General features: G+C 44.2%; 1 protein-coding gene across 4 annotated transcripts in view; it reads right to left on the reverse strand.

Moving 5' to 3' along the window:
- SIPA1 (signal-induced proliferation-associated 1) overlaps nucleotides 1–19885 on the reverse strand; it is a 210160-nt gene that overhangs the window by 18072 nt on the left and 172203 nt on the right. For all 4 annotated transcript variants that reach the window (XM_069207878.1, XM_069207880.1, XM_069207881.1 and 1 more), the window contains exons 11-14: nucleotides 16403–16499; nucleotides 8171–8309; nucleotides 1732–1830; nucleotides 887–962 (exon numbers count right to left, since the gene is read on the reverse strand). In XM_069207878.1, the coding sequence (XP_069063979.1) occupies nucleotides 887–962; nucleotides 1732–1830; nucleotides 8171–8309; nucleotides 16403–16499 (411 nt within the window). The remainder of the gene's footprint in view (nucleotides 1–886; nucleotides 963–1731; nucleotides 1831–8170; nucleotides 8310–16402; nucleotides 16500–19885) is intronic.

Below are 19885 nucleotides of genomic sequence, written 5' to 3' on the forward strand. Positions count from 1 at the left end.
TCCAGCCACAAATATCCATCTACTACCTGCCACTGCCCCATCTTCATTAAAGTAGCAAAACTGGGCACTTTGGGCTACTTTTTCATTGGCTTTGGGCTAGGGAATGCTCTAAAATTCTGGCAACACTTAAATTGATATCTACAGGATGTGCCAATTTAATTTATAGGGCCCATTTAACCATGTCTATTGTGGAATCCCTGGAGAAAATGTTTACCATGTCTGTAAATACCCTAAACATTCTTTGAGGTCTGAGAGCCTATATAATTCCTGCATACATTAATTAATTCATGGAATGACTGCTGCTCACACAGGAGGCGCTCTGTTCTATGTTTAAGTCAAATAGTACTTATAAATTTGGGACCAAGCACTCTTGTCACCTACACTATCCTTCACCATCCCCTTTCTGTGTATCCTATCAGCATGACAGCAGAGAAAGGCAAGTCATGTCTACAAAAGAGATGTGCTCAAGTCTAAAGGAGATCCTGGCCATTCCCATATGACCTTCTAGCTGTGATCATATAGAGTATCTGATCTTATGGTAAGAATGGCACCGTCCATGAGGCTGTCTGGTTGCATATATATGGGTAGTTGGTAGTTAACTATGGGGAAGTTTGGTACTGTCCATCAGAAAAAGCCAGTCCTTACTAAGCTGAAGGGCAATCTAGAGGGCTGTGTCTATAACGGAAGGAACTCTTATCTTCTCTATACAGGTGGCCTGACTGTAACTATAAAAAATTATAGTGTCTAGAGGAGAATTCCGGTCACTTCTGTGAGTGGGAAGTCTGTGTCTATGGAAGACGTTTCACAGAGTCCATTGAGGAATGATGGCCTGGAGTGTAAGGGAATCAATGCTGTGTCTACAGTCAAAAGGGAATGAGGGTCATACTCGTCCCTCGGCTTCCGTTGAACAGGGGGTCTCCCGCCAGCCATTGGTAATGCATCTCCAACTTCTGTTTGCTGTCCTGGCATTGGGGAAAAAACAAGGCATTAAAATGTATACAGAAAAGTAATGGCACTTACATTCATAGTGCAACTGTTCACATAATATTTCAAGAAACACTCAGATGAAATAACTCATACCACACTCTAAGGGAGGATATCTTAACAGATTAATTTCAGGCGTTGTGCATGCAGGGCGTCAAACACTCCCTTACCAACACCAGATAGAATGTCATATAAAGCTTTTCAATTAGGAAGCAGTGGAACTAAGCCAAAATGCTTTCAGGTCAATTTGAAATAGACACATCACTTGTCCAGCTCTGGAGAGGAAATAATGCGCTTTCGCTTCAAATTCAAAAGTGCTACTTTGACAGATAACTCCTTTTGAAACTTATTTATAGAAAAGAAGCTGCAAAATTCGACCATTTAAAAAGTGACAAAATAGAATGTAGAGAAAGAATGTACATTAACAAACCACAGAAGTGCATGGAAAACACTTCTGAGGCAAGGAAATGGTGGCAACCAGTGAAGCTGCAGCCAAAGGAGGATGGAACCAGCCAGTAGCAAGGAGAGGAAGGTGCGGGAAAGGGAAGGTGCACATATCAGTCAGACGATATTGGTGTCAGATGGATTTCAGCTGGTTTATCTACAGCTAAACTTGCTGGACAGGGCAAAGGTAACTGGAGGTGTATCAGGGTAAAGTGAACCTGGTTGACTGCAACTGTATCCACATGGGCTGAAATGACCCACGTCTCTCACTTGGTGCAAAAGGATGCCCTCTCTCCCACTTACCTTCCTTGGACATGGCCTCCAGGATGCTATTGCAGGTTAGCGCCAGGTCGGAAATGCGCTGCCACTCCTCCTCCAAGGGCTCAGGGGCCTCTGACAGAACTGCAGAAGTAGCAAGGAATGCACAATGTTGGCATTGGAAGCCAAATACAAGAGAAGAAAGATGGGGGATAGAAAAATATGAGGGGAAAAAGGGGACTGTGATGCAGAACTAATGAAAATTTCACTTACCCAGTGTACATCTGTTCGTGGCATTAGTCGCTGCAGATTCACATGTGTGGCACAGTCCGCTGCCTGGTGTTGGGCTCGGAGTATTACAAGTTGTTTTTCTTCGAAGAAGTCTTTTTGGTCACGGGACCGAAGGACTCCTCCCTCCTCGGCTCCATTGCGTATGGGCGTCGACTCCATCTTAGATTGTTTTCCCCGCAGAGGGTGAGGATGGAGTTGTTTGGTATAAATAGTGCCCATGCAATGGAGTGAATATGTATGTACGTTAAGAGTTTCTAATAATTATTTACAAATGTTCAGATGTTTAAGATTTATGATCTACTTCTAAACGGCTACAGGCTTCCCGGGGAGGTGGGAGGGTACATGTGAATCTGCAGCGACTAATGCCACGAACAGATGTACACTGGGTAAGTGACATTTTCAGTTCAATGGCATATGTTGCTGCAGATACACATGTGTGGCATAGACTATAAAGCAGTTACCTCCCCTAAAAGCGGTGGTTTAGCCTGTAGGAGTTGAAGTAGTTTGGAATAATGTTCTTAGTACAGCTTGGCCCACTGTAGCTTGTTGTGCATTTAGTACGTCTACACAGTAGTGTTTAGTAAACGTATGAGGCGTAGACCAGGTTGCAGCCTTACATATTTCGCTCATAGGAATGTTTCCTAGAAAGGCCATTGTAGCACCTTTCTTTCTGGTTGAGTGTGCCTTTGGTGTAATAGGCAATTCTCTTTTGGCTTTAAGATAGCATGTTTGAATGCATCTGACTATCCATCTAGCAATGCCTTGTTTAGAGATTGGATTTCCTATGTGTGGTTTTTGAAAAGCTATGAACAGTTGTTTTGTTTTCCTGATTAGCTTTGTTCTGTCAATGTAATACATTAGTGCTCTTTTGATGTCTAATGTATGTAGTGCCCTTTCAGCCACAGAATTTGGTTGTGGGAAGAACACTGGCAATTCTACTGTTTGATTTAAATGGAATGGTGAGATTACTTTTGGCAGAAATTTTGGATTTGTTCTTAGAACTATTTTATTGTTGTGTATTTGAATAAATGGTTCTTGTATGGTAAATGCCTGTATTTCACTTACTCTTCTGAGGGATGTGATTGCAATGAGAAATGCGACCTTCCAGGTTAGATATTGCATTTCACAGGAATGCATGGGTTCGAAAGGTGGACCCATGAGTCTTGTTAAGACGATGTTAAGATTCCATGAAGGAACTGGTGGTGTTCTTGGTGGTATAATTCTTTTTAGCCCTTCCATGAATGCTTTAATAACTGGTATTCTAAATAGAGACGATGAATGAGTAGTTTGTAGGTAAGCAGATATTGCTGCGAGGTGTATTTTTATAGATGAAAAAGCGAGATTTGCTTTTTGCAAATGTAGTAAGTATCCTACTATGTCTTTAGTAGAGGCATGTAATGGTTGTATTTGATTGGAATGGCAGTAGTAAACAAATCTTTTCCACTTAGATGCATAGCAGTGTCTAGTGAAAGGTTTTCTAGCTTGTTTTATGACCTCCATGCATTCTTGTGTGAGGTCTAAGTGTCCGAATTCTAGGATTTCAGGAGCCAAATTGCCAGATTCAATGATGCTGGGTTTGGATGCCTGATCTGTTGTTTGTGTTGTGTTAACAGATCTGGCCTGTTGGGTAGTTTGACATGCGGTACTAGTGAAAGGTCTAGTAGAGTTGTATACCAAGGTTGTCTTGCCCATGTGGGTGCTATCAGTATGAGTTTGAGTTGGTTGTGACTCAACTTGTTTACTAGATATGGAAGGAGAGGGAGAGGGGGAAAAGCGTACGCAAATATCCCTGACCAACTCATCCATAGAGCATTGCCTTGTGATTCGCGGTGTGGGTACCTGGATGCGAAGTTTTGGCATTTTGAGTTTTCTTTTGTTGCGAACAAATCTATCTGGGGTGTTCCCCAAATTTGAAAGTACTTGTTCAGAACTTGGGGGTGAATTTCCCATTCGTGGACTTGTTGGTGGTCTCGCGAAAGGTTGTCTGCTAGTTGGTTTTGTATTCCTGGAATAAATTGTGCTATTAGGCGAATGTTGTTGTGAATCGCCCACTGCCAAATTCTTTGTGTTAGGAGGCACAATTGTGTTGAGTGTGTTCCTCCTTGTTTGTTTAAATAATACATTGTTGTCATGTTGTCTGTTTTGACAAGAATGTATTTGTGTGTTATTATGGGTTGGAAGGCTTTTAACGCTAGAAATACTGCTAACAGTTCTAGGTAATTGATATGAAATTTTGTTTCGTGTATATCCCATTGTCCTTGAATGCTGTGGTGATTGAGGTGTGCTCCCCACCCTGTCATGGAAGCATCTGTTGTTATAACGTATTGAGGCACTGGGTCCTGAAATGTCCGCCCTTTGTTTAAATTTTTGCTGTTCCACCATAGAAGCGAGAGGTATGTTTGGCGGTCTACCAACACCAGATTTTGAAGTTGACCCTGTGCCTGTGACCATTGTGATGCTAGACACTGTTGTAAGGGTCGCATGTGTAGTCTTGCGTTTGGGACAATGGCTATGCATGATGACATCATGCCTAGAAGTTTTAGCACATGTTTTGCTTGTATCTTTTGGTTTGGAAACATAGCACTTATTACCTTGTGGAATGCCTGCACTCTTTGTGGACTTGGAGTGGCAATTCCTTTTGATGTGTTGATGGTTGCTCCTAGATATTGTTGTGTTTGACACGGTTCTAGGTGTGATTTTGTATAGTTGATGGAAAACCCCAGTTTGTGAAGGGTTTGTATGACAAATGTGGTGTCGTTTGCGCATTTTTTTACTGTGTTGGTCTTGTTTAGCCAATCGTCTAGGTAAGGGAACACATGTATCTGTTGTCTCCTGATGTGTGCTGCTACTACTGCTAGACATTTTGTGAACACTCTTGGTGCAGTTGTTATTCCGAATGGCAACACCTTGAATTGGTAATGTATTCCTTTGAATACGAACCGTAGGTACTTTCTGTGAGAAGGGTGTATTGGTATATGAAAGTACGCATCCTTTAGGTCTAATGTGGTCATGTAATCTTGCTGTTTGAGCAGTGGAATGATGTCTTGTAGTGTGACCATGTGAAAATGGTCCGATATGATGTAGGTATTTAGTGTCCTGAGATCTAATATTGGTCTTAATGTTTTGTCTTTTTTTGGAATTAGAAAGTACAGGGAGTAAACTCCTGTGTTTTTTTGTTGTACTGGTACTAACTCTATTGCATCCTTTTGCAGTAGTGCTTGAACTTCTAGTCCTAAAAGTTCTAAATGTTGTGGTGACATTTTGCGTGTTTTGGGGGGGATGTTTGGTGGGAAGTTGTGGAATTCTATGCAATAGCCATGTTGGATTATTGCTAATACCCAATTGTCTGTTGTAATCTGTTGCCAAGATTGGTAGAATTGGCTTAGTCTTCCCCCCACTGGTGTTGAGTGAAGGGGTTGCGTGACTTGAAAGTCACTGTTTAGGTGGAGGTGTTTTTGGAGTCTGGAATCTTCCCCTACTCCTTGGGAATTGACCCCCCCGATATCCCCTGAAACCTCCCCTTTGGAAGGAACCCTGATATGGTGTGGTTCTTGTTTGTTGGCTGGTGGTGTCTGTGGGTTGGCCACGAAACCCCCCTCTAAATGGAGTTTTTCTGAAAGAGCCTCTGCTCTGCGGGAGTAGAGTGCGCCCATGGCCTTGGCCGTGTCTGTGTCCTTTTTAAGTTTTTCAATGGCTGTATCCACTTCAGAGCCAAAAAGTTGTTTCTCGTTGAAGGGCATATTAAGGACAGCCTGCTGGATTTCAGGTTTGAAGCCTGAAGTGCGTAGCCAAGCGTGTCTCCTTATGGTGACAGCAGTGTTGACTGTTCTTGCTGCAGTATCGGCTGCGTCTAGTGAAGAGCGGATTTGATTGTTTGAGATCGTTTGTCCCTCTTCCACTATTTGCTGCGCCCTTTTTTGGTATTCCTGGGGAAGATGGTCTACGAGAAGTTGCATCTCGTCCCAGTGTGCTCGGTCATATCTGGCCAGCAGCGCTTGTGAATTTGCGATGCGCCACTGGTTGGCTGCCTGTGATGCTACTCTTTTCCCTGCCGCATCAAATTTTCGGCTTTCTTTGTCCGGAGGTGGGGCGTCGCCAGATGTATGTGAATTTGCTCTCTTGCGAGCTGCCCCTACTACCACGGAGTCAGGTGGTAACTGCGAAGTAATAAACACTGGGTCTGTGGGTGGTGGTTTGTATTTCTTATCCACCCTTGGGGTGATGGCTCTTGATTTTACGGGCTCTTCAAAAATTTGTTTTGCGTGCCGTAACATCCCTGGTAGCATTGGGAGACATTGATATTGGCTGTGTGTAGCCGAGAGGGTGTTAAATAAAAAATCATCCTCTATAGGATCGGAATGCAGTTGGACATTGTGGAATTCTGCTGCCCTAGCCACCAGTTGCGAGTATGAGGTACTGTCCTCTGGCGGTGACGGCTTTGTGGGGTATGACTCGGGATCATTGTCCGGCACTGGGGTGTCATACAGGTCCCAAGCGTCTTGATCCTGATCGTCATGACTTATGGTAGTTTGCGCTGGTGAGTGCATTTGTGGCGGTGTTTGTGCCGGCGATGCCTGTGGTGGAGAGGGCGGAGGCGTGACTTTTTTAACCACTTTGGCTTGTGGTTGTGCGTCATCCTTTGGAAGTTCGATCCTTCTTTTCCTCATGATTGGGGGAAGGGTTGATATCTTCCCTGTGTCGTGCTGGATGTACAGTCTCTTTTGTGTGTAGTCCGATTCTACACTTTGGAGCTCTTGTCCAAATCTGTGCATTTGGCCACTTATTCCTTGTTCCTCTGAGTAGGATGAAGGTGTGGTATTTTTCGGCGCCGAGAGAGAATCTTTTTTCGGTTTCGGCACCGACAGAATTTTTGTTCCTTTCGGCATGGATTCTCGGTGCCAATGTTTTTCGGTGCCGGTATCTTGTTTTTGTCTCTCGGAGCCGCTTTCTCGGCTCCGAGGTTGCTCCATGGCGGTCCCTCGACCGGAGTCGGGTGTCTTCGCTATGGGCGTGCCCTTTTTCGGCGCCTTCGACGGGTCGCCTGTTTTATGGGTCGAGCCATGGCCTGTTGGCAGTGGCGTCCCCTGGGCTTTCGGTTTGTCGATGGATTTACTTTTCGACGTCTTACTCACAGTTTGTTGCTGTTGTTCGACGTCGGAGTCTCCGGATTCTGATTCCGGAACCGAGAATGTTTCCTCTTCCTCGTCGAAACGTTGTTTTGTCGACGTGGACGCCATTTGTTGACGCCTGGCTCTTCGGTCCCGGAGTGTTTTTCTGGACCGGAAGGCTCGACAGGCTTCACAGGTATCCTCCTTGTGCTCGGGGGACAAGCACAAGTTACAGACCAAGTGCTGATCTGTATAAGGATACTTACTGTGACATTTTGGGCAGAAACGAAACGGGGTCCGTTCCATCGGCTTCGATGTCGCACGCGGTCGGGCCGACCAGGCCCCGGTGGGGGATCGAAACTACCCCAAAGTCTTCCGATGATCGGTGTCGATGTACCTAACTATCCCGATACCGAACGGAACAATACCGACGCTTTCTTCCGAGATTCTGACTAACTTTCTGAACCGAAACACGGAGCGAAAAGGAATACGTCCGAACCCGACAGCGGAAAAAAACAATCTAAGATGGAGTCGACGCCCATGCGCAATGGAGCCGAGGAGGGAGGAGTCCTTCGGTCCCGTGACCAAAAAGACTTCTTCGAAGAAAAACAACTTGTAATACTCCGAGCCCAACACCAGGCAGCGGACTGTGCCACACATGTGTATCTGCAGCAACATATGCCATCGAACTTTATGTTTTATGGTAGTGCGGCGTAGAAAAGAAGAATAAGAAAGCATAAAGAAAGGATAGAGGGGAAGAAAAGGGACATACAGGAAAAGAAGTGAGTGAGGGGTGGTCTAAGTGAGAGACAGACAGACAGAGAGAGAGAGACAGAGACAGAGAGAAGAGAATCAAGGGAAAAGATACGGGTAGAGTGGGAGAGATGAATTAGGAGTGAAGATGAAAGACGTAGTGTGTGAGAGAGAGAGAGGCAGCTCCGCAGCCCACAGACTACTATAGCCCTCTCACCTTTACTGAAGGAGGTTGAAAAAATAAGGAGAAGTGGTGCTGGACAGAAAGAGCAATGTTAGAACAGAGGGGAGAGGTAGTGCCGCACAGGGAAGAATTCCTAGGGCTCTCCTACTTTTGGTAATGGAGTTGCGCAGGGAGATGGTTCGGGGAAGGCACTTGTCTGGATCGTTCAGATCTGCAGGAGGCTGAGCAGTTTCGTCCACATGATTCGGAGAGGAGGTGAAAGTGCAGGGAAGCTCCACTTGTGGCTCCTGGAAGAGAGGATAAACAGTTCAGTTCACAAAAACACAGTGGCCAGGGCAGTATACTACCAGAGGTTCTAAAACAAAATCAACGTACAGAGATTAAAATTAAGTACTCTCATTCTCTCGCTCTCTCTCCATATATATATATATATATATATATGTGTGTGTGTATATAGATATATATATATATATATCCCAAGGTTACAGGGACGTTATAGTTAGGCTCACATTTTAAATGTACAAAACCATAGAAATTCACCAGTTATAGTTAGCGTTACCTCAAGTAACACATAACTCGTGTCCTAAGGTAACTATAACTCGCACCCCCGCCATACACAGTTTTTTCATCAAAACTTTTACTGCAAATATTACAATGATATTATCAATTATGTTATCAAAGATGTCATGAGTGCCATAATTTGTGGGGTCATTAGCAGTGAATGAATTGCATCACATTTGGCAGGAAGCTAAGTCCTGGTCCAGAAAGAGTGCTTTTTTGTTTTGCTGTAATTTTGTTCCGTAGGTTTTGAGACATTAAGGGAGAAAACAAATTTGTATATCTAGGGATGCGAAGGATTCGCAACCCCTTCCGATCTCGTGCAGAGATCTGATTGGCTGATAGCACTCAACAACAGAAGCTGCTGAAGTGTTTTCAACCACCTTGGGACTTGGGACTTGGCTTCAGCTGAGTCCCAAAATAAAAGTAAAAAAGAATTTAAAAAAAGGGACAAGGGTACAAACACCCTGATCCTTTAGCTCTGGTGGTGGGGTCCCAAAGGGAACCCTGAGGGCTAAAAAGTTTTTTTTTTAATTTTACGAGCGGAGACAAGGTGGATCCTCGAATCCTCGTGGAAAATATATTTAAAAAAAAAAAAAAAGAACTGAGGCCCCCCACGCTTCGTTTTTTTAATGCCCCCAGTGGGCCATGTCCAAGGAGCCTTTTAAAAAAAAAAAAGAGCGCAGGGGGGCACTCCTAACCCCCTCCTGATGCCTAGGGTACCGCCACCTCCCCAGGGCTTATGTTTTTTTGTATGCTGGGCCATATTTGGTCACATTGGCAGGGGACAGAGATGAAATGTTTCAGCAATCACGGAACTGCTGTCAAAGCAGTTCCATTGCTGAAGCATTAGCACTTCGGGGGAAGCCTTAAGGCTTCCCCTGCAGTGCCAGGTAGCCCGCAAGGGCTTTTTAATGAAAATAAATAAAGAAGTAGAGACATGGGGGAGCCCTTGAGGGCTTACTCGTGGTCCCACATAGCCACAAGCTGTCCCACAGACCCCATTAAGGGCTAAAAAGAAGAAGAAAAAAAAACTCCCATAGCTCAGTGTGAAGGTTGCAGACCTTCACACTGAGTTATGGTGGTTCGAGTCCAGCTGGGCTCATATCTATTATGTTTTTTAATTTAAAAAAATGATTATACTTTTATTAAAAACATCAAATGTACAAGTTACTTACCTTCAGTAACGATATATCTGATCGAGACATATTCTAGTTGCAGATTCCTTACCTTAGAATTTCCCCCAGGTGTCAGACTGGATCTGGAGATTTTTCTTCGAGCAGTACCCCTGCACGCCGTTAGGTGGCGTTGCTCGACTCCGCAGGTGTTGTTGGCGTTCTGGTCACGATGATGACATTGCGGTCGTATATATAGGCCCCACTCTGCCGTGCTGACGTCAGTTTCTTTTCATGACTTTCCACACCAATAGTGCAGAGCCATGAAGAACACTGAGAATAGTGCGCCAAAACCTGGGCCCTCAAAGGGAAGTTCCTGTCCCTAGAATTCAGTTTGCAGTGCTTGGAGGATGGGCGGGTCAGTAGGGAATCTGCAACTATAATATGTCTCTACCAGATATATCGTCACTGAAGGTAAGTAGCTTGTACATCTTATAGAGACTTCTAGTTGCAGATTCCTCACCTTAGAATAGATACCTGAGGAATACCATCCCCAGTGGTGGGCTGCAAACTAAGATCACACCAAAAAGTCGTGCAGGACCGAACGGCCAAAGTAGTCGTCTCTGCAGACCTGATTGTCCAGGCAATAATGCTTGGTGAAAGTATGCAAAGATGCCCATGTTGCTGCCTGGCAGATATCCAGGTCTGGAACTCTGTGTGCTAATGCTGTGGTAGCAGCAGTTGCGCTAGTTAAAAGAGCACGCAAACCCTCAGGGGGTTGCTTTTTTCCAAAGCGTAGGACATCTTGATGCAGAGGACTACCTATTGGGAGATGGTCCTCTTCTGCACTGCCCTTCCTTTCTTTGCATCCACATAACCCACAAAGAGCTGATCCTTCACCTGGAATTCTTTGGTACAATTTAGATAGAACACCAATGCTCTTTTTGGATCCAGGCAGTGGAGTCTCTCCTCCTCATAAGAGGTATGTGGGGGTGCGTAAAATGTAGGCAAGGTGACTGATTGATTGGCCTATGTAAGAAGGTGTCAGCACTTTGGGAAGAAAGGAAGCCCTGGTACGAAGCACCACCTTGTGTGGATGTACTGATAGGAATGATGGCTTCGAAAAGAGAGCCTGGAGTTCACTCACTCTGCGAGCAGAGGTGATGGCGATCATGAAGGCAGTTTTAAGGGTCAAGAGCCTAAGAGGACAGTTGTGGATCAACTCGAAAGGAGCACACATGAGGTATGTGAGGACCAAGTTCAAATCCCACTGGGGTATTATGAGCGGGATAGGAGGAAACATATGTGTGAGGCCTTTGAGAAACCTCCCAACAATGGGAGATTTGAACAGAGAAGGTTGGTCTAGTAGCCTTAAAAAAGCACAGAGATGGCAGCCAAATATCCCTTAAGGGTGCCCAGAGCAGAGCCCTGCTGCGCAAGAGAGAGAATAAAGAGGAGAACCTTAGAGAGAGGTGCAGAGAGGGGATCAACAGACTTGTTTATACACCATGCCACAAATTTGTTCCAACGTCAGCTATATACCGTTTTAGTGGAGGGATGGCTGGCTGTCAAAATTATATTACAGACTTCGGGTGGAAGGTCAAAAGCAGTCAACTGCCGAAGCTCAAACTTCATGCAAAGAAGCGTTCCAGCCATGTCCAGAGGCAAAGAGCCTCTTGACAAAGGGTCCGTGACCCCACTCCACCCTGCTTGTTGCAGTACCATATGGCGGTGATGTTGTCGGTAAACACCTGCACCACTTTTCCTTTGAGAGAGGAAAGGAATGCTTTCAATGCAAGTCGGATTGTCTGGAGCTCCAAAGGTTCATGTGGAGCCCGGACTACCCTGGAGACCAGAGGCCTCTGATCTCAGCCTCTCCCATGTAGCCGCCCCATCCCAGGAGTGAAGCATGTGTCACTATTGTGAGATCTGGTTGGAGAAGGGAGAGGGATCTGCCATTGACTCAATCTGGATTTGACAAGCACCACTGCAGGTCTTTCACAGTTCCTTCTGAGATATGAACCATGTTGGAGAGATTCCCCTGATGCTGTGGCCCCTGGAACTTCAGGTCCCACTGCAGAGCCCACATATGCCATCTGGCATGAGTAACTAGCATAATGCAGGAGGCCATGAGGCCCATCAGCCTCAGAATCATTCCCACCGAAATCCACAATAAAGAATGAAACATCGGTGTCATAGCCCAAGTATCCTGGACTCGCTTTTTGGGAGGATAAGTCCAAAACTGCACTGTGTCCAGAACAGCTCCGTAGAAAGGTAGCATCTGAGAGGGTGTCAGGTGTGACTTGGGCATGTTTATAGTGAACCCCAGAGAGTGCAGGAGGTATGCCATAGTCTGGAGGTGGGAGATGACTTTCTGGGGCGTGTCCACCTTCAACAGCCAGTTGTCGAGATAGGGGAAGACTGGAACCCCTAACCTGCGCAGATGAGCTGCAACCACTACCATCACTTTTGTGAACACCTGAGGGACGCTGGTAAGGCCAAAGGGGAGCACAGTGACCTGAAAGTGCTTGTGAACTACCACAAATCGCAAGTAACGTTTGTGGACCGGCAGGAAGGAAATGTGAAAATAGGCATCCTGCAAGACCAACGCTACCATCCAGTCTCCAGGGTCCAGGGCAGAAATGACCTAAGCTAGGGTTAGCATCTTGAACTTCTCCTTTTTGAGGAAGCGATTGAGGGAGCGAAGATCTAGGATAGGGCGAAGGCCCTTGTCCTTTTTTGGCACCAGAAAGTAGTGGAATAACAACCACGACCTACTTCTGCTGCAGGGAACCTCTCTATGGCTCCCTTGGCCAGGAGAGCCATGACCTCCTTGCGGAGAAGTGCCATATGATCCTCCGATAGGTGATCGTATGATAGTGGCATGGCTGGAGGTGGAGTCACGAAGGTGATAGAGTTGAAAATGTGAGCCTTATATATATATATGTATATATTCACTTAAGAAAACAAAGTTTACAGGGAGAAATTTTAAACATACCAAACCATAGAAATTCACCAGTTAGAGTTACCTCATGTAACTATAACTCATGCTCTAAGGTAACGATAACAAATCTGGCTTTAGAATGTTTTATCAATATGGCTTCTCCAAACTAGAGCAGAAACTCAGAGGATTGCTTTCACAGACTGTGTAAAGCGTCTAACGGCTGTGAATACCTTGCAGGGAACATCAGGTGGACCAGTTTCCCAAAAGATCATGTATGATGCCTTAGTTCTAAAAGGTTAAGAATAAATTCCAGGAGGGATATTATAATCCTGTATGCCATGTCAACGTTTTATGTACGACACAATCTGTTAAAGTTTGGAAGCCTATTTTCCTAAATATGGAGCATGATTGGCAATAAATTCATATCTGTTGAATAGAAAAAACAATAAATAAGAAAGTCCTTCTAACACCAGAATCGCAGAGAACTGCGTTAAAGTGTCCTGCTCAGATAATTCACTGTGGAGTACACATAACTGTTTGTCGTCATTACGTGGGTTTTAGAAGTGCTGCTCAGGGGGCCTGGCTGATCATTTCTAAGGGAAGCACTACAATTAGCTTTCCAGCGTCTGAGTCTACAGCCGGGTGAGCATAAAGATCCAGAAAGAAACAGGGTCAGAGGGCAACCGTATGCAAAGATCTCTCTAATTGTATTTAAAAATTGTAAACTGTCTATATATTTTGCATTTAGTTTTAAATCCTTTAGTCTGCAAAATTATTTTTTTTAATAACAACGATAAACTTATTTTTTTCTTATTGTAGTCCTGGCCATATCTTAAATTTTGACTGATAGCTTGCCTTCACGTTACCGCTCAAGTCTTAGATATTTTCATGGTCAAAGTTTTCTTTGTGAACAGAATGTTTTTGGGCCAAGTGTTAGCCAAACTAAAAGTTTCAAACGAAATGCTTTTCTCAATTAATGTTCTGAACTATTAGCTCAATCCCCCATTAATACAAAATGGGATTTACCTTACAGTGTAATCTGAAAGCCTGAGACCCGTCTATGCGCCTTTCCCTGTGCCTATCTTCCCCCCTTCATCTCTTAGCCTTGGCTAAATTTCTGACACCGTTTTCTTATTCTGTTTTCTCCACTTTTGTTTCGCTTGGTTAACATGTTTGTTTCCTGAACTTTCCTTAGACCTATTTTCTTCGTTTTTTACATTTCTCTGCCATTCTTTCCATTTACACGTCACTGTTTCAGCATCTTTTTCTTTCACTTGTACTCCACCCTCTGCACTTTCTTCCTCTTCGCCACGGTTCATACTGGTGAAGTGCGGTTTGCTGCAGCAGTGCTTGAGGTACTGGGTAACAATAGAGCTGGGGCCGGTGAAGGATGATCGTAGGGCTGTCTGGAATTTGACAACTTTGCTGAATAGTTATCCACCGGAGGGCTGATGTGTCAAAATATCGGCTATTACTTCCCCCCGTAGAAAAGTAGTGGAGCTCAGTAAGAATTAGCCGGTGAAAGCTGTTCCCACCAGAGATAGAGCAACGCATCCTAAAGGGCATAGGGCATTCACTACCGCTTTCCACAAATAAATTACCACTGGGATATTTTTAAAAAACGCAGGAAAGAAAAGGATAAGGCCACAGGCGTCACAAAGGTTTAATCAATGTACAGGCGAAATAACAGAGTTTCCACCATGATAAGTCAGAAGGAACTGAAGTTCACAAGAAGCAGAAAATAACAAACATTACTATAGCAGAATAGAGAATTTTTGCAGAGACAAGACACGGAAAATGGTTGACCATTTTGGCACACACAGTCTGATTTGGAACTCGGATGAAAACATTTCGAAATAATTGGGAGACCTGGGGAAGTTGGGCCCCATTTAGTATGACAGGAGAAATCCCGTCCCCCATTGTGGCAGATTTACCTCCTCTACCAAGGTGGTGAACGGCAAGCTGTCATATCTTGGAAAGGGCTTAAGTTGTGCAAGTGTTTGGTTGCTGGGCATCGGCACTCTGGTTTTGGGATGGTGGGCTTACTTTTCATTATCAGACTGTGACCCAGTACAAAGAAATGGAAAGGCAGCAGTGAGACAATAAAAAGACAGAAAGTGCAAGGTGCTGAAAAAAAAGACATGCGGTGCAATGAAGATTGAGCAGCCAAGGTATTCGACAAATTGGCGTTTGGCAGCGCCTGTCGCCTAAGAACAAGTATGTGCTTCTGTAGTCATGTTTTTTTTGCTTGTTTTTTCCTTACAAATTAAGTACTTCAGCTCAGCATCGGGCATATTGGTTTGTGAACGGCTGGAAACGGCCCATTGACTACTTGGTTCTGAATAAACTACTTTGAGAACATAGGAGTTGCTTGTAGTACTGAATGAAACCTACGTACGTTGTGCGATGGCACATTCTAAACATAGTGCAGTGTTCCTAATTGCCGCAAGAGGGCAGTAGCAGCCCATGAGCTATACACTTTAAATATCAAAACTAACATGTAACTACAACGGCGGTGGATTCGTGTTTCCTGTTATTGTACGTTAGCACATATCCCATTCACGAGAGATCCCGGGATTCCTGTAGGGTTCATAAAAGTATTTGGCCTGTGTCTCAAGCTCAAAAGAGCACATGATATTGCTGGAAATATGGCGATGAGCATCAAAAACCGGATGAGGTCCAGGCTACTCTTGGCCTCATGATCTAGCTTCCCACGCACACGAAGAGACGTAACTAAATCATGAAAAAAGAACAACCATTTCCCCAGTGGGAACACCTGGAGGCGAAAATATTGGCTCTAGCAATTTGTTTCAGCTTTATTTGTTCGACTGATTAAGGAAATTCTTATAAATGTAAAAGTAAAAATATATCGCACTTCAAAAACGAAGAGAGAGGGGACAAAATAAAAAAATGCAATTTCCCAAACTTTCATGTGAGAAAATGCAATTACATATTACAGCTGTAAGGAATCGTGGATTAAGTTTAGGGACAGTGGCCAAAGCTATATGTCAGCCCAAAGAACACTGCCGACATGTTATTAAGTACTATTTTCGACGTGTTGCTCAGGCAATAGGAAAGCATTTGTCAAATATACTCTTCCAAGAATCGCTAGGTTTCTCTTACAGCAGAATTTCACACAAAGCCAAGTTACACTTTAGTGGATCTGCGTTTGTGTGAGGAGTCCGACCCGTGACTCCTCCTGTTAGGCTTCCTTTGTCTAAGGAATTATGCAAAAAGATCGAGTAAACTTTCAGTCTGCTCATTTAAAGTTGGGCACACTGTCAGTATTCTGTCAACAGAACCCAGCTGGCTGTCACGGAATGCTTCTTCTGACAGCCCAACAGAGTAGAGGCTGCCAGAGAAAGTACTAGCCATCCAAGTGTGATGGCCAGCCTTCATGGTTGACAGTACTCCAGTCATTGACAGGAACACCCTGCCAGCGGTTCATGTCAATGTAAAGAGTTGGCCGCTGACATATGTCCATTAGCATGATGGAGTAAAGTACTCTGTTGCCCTGGCGGACATTAATCTGTTTGCTAAACTCTAAATCACAGCCCAGTGTTTAAATATCACATCCAGAACATCGACTACCACAGGTGATATTTGGGATATATTATGTGACAGGAAGATATTCTGTCACTGGATATTGTGACATGTTCCCACTTCCCTAGGATGTCATAAAAAGAATGTTTGTAAAGTTACTGTTCACCTGCAACATGTAATGGGCAGGTAGTGGGGTTGGCGTAAGAGAAGCTCACCTCACCTGTTCACTGACCACCAAATCCCGATGAGGAATGGATTTAGGAATGAGATCTGGAGCAGCACCGGTAAATGCAGGTTGATCCTCACACTCTACAATCCTGAAACAAACCAAGAAAAGAAATTAGTCACTTGTAAAAATGAGCAAAGTATGAAGTATGGGTGATTCTAAATGGAGGAATAGTGAAGGTGTGAGAGGGATGAGGGGGAGAGTAGACAATAACAAGTTTGGGTCAGGTGAAGGGGAGGCCGGAACTTTTAAAATGGAATAGTAAAGAGAGACACAATAAAGTGGAAAACTGCATGTAAGAGTGGGATGGAAGACAGCTTAGAACTGAAATGAAGGAGCAAACATTTGTAATGAGGGTAAGGAAAATAGGAAGCCTACATCGGTAATTAGGTACATGGTGACAAGAGAAAGTGGATAAAAACAGGTGTGTACTGGGCGAACTAGAGATCATTGTTGTAATGGGGGACCAGAGAGCAGAAGCTAAAGAGGGGCAGATGAAGAGGTGCACAATTGTGTGACAAGCAAAACCAATTCCTAAAAACTTTTTTCAGGATTGGGGGAGTGCACAGAAATGTCTAAAGACCGAAGAACGTAAGTCTGTCTCTGCCTGCACACTCCTTTGTTTTTCTGTGGGGGCTCGAGGGAATATCCAGGGTGCAGGCCTGGCCCCAGTGCTTGTAATACAGAGACTCTGCTTTCTTCAGTAGCTATGAGGCAACTGAAGCACAAGTACGCAGAGGTCGAAGGTTGTCGAGAAGTATGGCTCTGCAGGTCCCCCACGCCAAGGACTGCCACTCTGACCAAGGGCATGGGTGTCGAGAACCTCAGGTGTAAAATACTTTATAAATCTAGTCAGTTAGTTCACCTACAGCCCACCATTCAAAGTTACAGCACAGAAAAGCACCCAGGAGATATCAGCTGTGTGAAAGCATGGGGAATAGTGCTAGTCTCTAAAGGAGCTGCTCTGGGCACTAGTTCCTAGCTTCGGGTTGCTGCATATGTTAAATGCCAAGGTTTGGATCTCATTAGAGTTGTAGCCAGGGCAGGACTTATTTACTCAAGATAGAGAAATAGACAACTACTGTGCCTAGCGTCACACTGCTAAGTCAGGATTACTTTTAACTATGAAATCCAATTTTTCGTTGAAATCCAATCTTTCGTTGAATGCTGGATGATATCAAACCACCTTAACTCAACGCAACAAAAACTGATATTTGAACTTGTGGAAAGTGGAAAAACTTTGATCCAAAAATAAAAAGGCCCAATGAACTTGGAACACTGCCAACAACTTAAAAGGATTTCTATTAGCCATCAATGGCTCATCCCTCGTTTGTTCCTCAGGTCAACGAAATTATTAAATTCACATTTTATACCATGCAGACATATGGTGTATTTTTCCATAACTAGAATTCTCACAGAAGGCTCAGGCAACTACTTCACTAGTCATACTGAGATGGACAATGCAAACAGCTTGTGTCACGGAGAATCAATTTCTGACATGAGGCACCTCCAGAGAAACCAGAACGATGCAGAAAGACAAATGCTCCGTATAAAACTACGGACCCACATCTCTCCTGCGCTGAACGACCTGCGCCGGATCCACTTTCAAAATGTTATTATGCATAACACATAAGGCAATGAAAAGAAATGGACCACTCTTCCTTCGGACAAAAAGTACTCTCAGAAAAGGACTCTATTCCATATTTGCAGAACTAAACATACTTATTTTACAAGAGGTATTTCAGCACAGTCTTTTCTGCCCAAACTGCTGACTTATGGAACTCGCCGCAGGGAAGGACGCAGGTGACCAATAATCATCTGCATTTCAGGAGGCTGCTGAAAACCTGGCTTTTCTTTCCTACCTAATTGTACTGGAAACATCTTACAAGAACACTATGCCAACGACCAGAATAAGTGAATGATTAGGATTTCATACGCTTCACTCAATTACTTACTACTGACAGATGAGCACAAATACCATCCATTCGTTTCTAACAGATTTATGGAGAGACAAGATTACAGTGCCTTAACGCCAATGTCAACACAACCGAAGTCTGTACCTAGCAACAATGCAGAAGTTACAAAATCCAATTAAAGACCTATCCACAGGCACTACTTCTTGAGACACAACATATGACTTACACCTCTAACACAATGTTTACTAACAGCTGCGAAATTGTCATGTGTGTATTTATTATGCATGCACATGAGCGTCGCATGTTAGGCCTACAGTGTAATCTTCTAGCATTTTAGACTATGCACCTGTGACTCAGGCATGGGCTTGAGCGTTTGCAAGTCAGCACCACACAACCTACAGTTGTGTCTCTTTCTGAACCCAGCACAAGAACGCTCGCCCATAATCCACCATCTTAATAGCGCAATTACTCAGAAATCCTTACTAAGGCGTAACCGACCATGCTCATGAAAAGCAAAGAAGGCTACTCTATAATCAAACGTAACGTATAATAATGGTTTGAAGGACGGTGGGAGAAAGCAAGGCAATCATACTACGAACAGCACGTCAGTGATATCATCTGTGCATAGTCATATGATTATTAACGTAAAACATACCATTAACTGGCTTACGTCTTATCATCTGCAAAATAAACAGAATCTATTCGAAACTACAGCAATAGGCATGATAAGATCATAATAATGAAATACATGGGTTGGAATTGTTTGAAAAAACTAACTCTGTGTGTGTTTTATTGGATGGTGTGACTTTATAACTTACCACCTGGGTCACTCACAGAGTAATGTGCTACGCCACAAAGCACTTCAGCACCGCATCTGGGGTTGTAAGTGCTATTCAAATACCAGTACCAATACCAAGTTAGAAAATTAGATATTAGATTACTTTCACCCTGTACTGCGTGGAATCCCACAGACTCCCGTTTAAATTGGACAGACAGATCAGAAAGATTAAGGGGCATATTTATACTCCGTTTGCGCCAAATATGCGTCGTTTTTTTCGACGCAAATTCGGCGCAAAACTAACGCCATATTTATACTTTGGCGGTAGACGCGTCTAGCGCCAAAGTATGAGTAAAGAGCGTCATTTTTTTGCGTGAACGCCTTCCTTGCGTTAATGAGATGCAAGGTAGGCGTTCCCGTCCAAAAAAATGACTGCGACGCAAATGCGTCGTATTTATACTCCCGGGCAAAAATCACGCCCGGGAGTGGTCGGGTCAAAAAACCCCGCATTTGCGCCTCTTTTTAACACCTGGGTCAGGGCAGGCGTTAAGGGACCTGTGGGCTCAAAATGAGCCCACAGCTGCCCTCCCATGCCCCCAGGGACCCCCCCCTGCCACCCTTGCCCACCCCAGGAGGACACCTAAGGCTGGAGGGACCCACCCCAGGGACATTCAGGTAAGTTCAGGTAAGTATAATTTTTTTTTTATATATTTTTTTTTGGCATAGGGGGGCCTGATTTGTGCCCCCCTACATGCCACAATGCCCAATGACCATGCCCAGGGG

This window comes from Pleurodeles waltl, chromosome 9 (genome assembly GCF_031143425.1).
Source record: "Pleurodeles waltl isolate 20211129_DDA chromosome 9, aPleWal1.hap1.20221129, whole genome shotgun sequence".
Taxonomy (NCBI): domain Eukaryota; kingdom Metazoa; phylum Chordata; class Amphibia; order Caudata; family Salamandridae; genus Pleurodeles; species Pleurodeles waltl.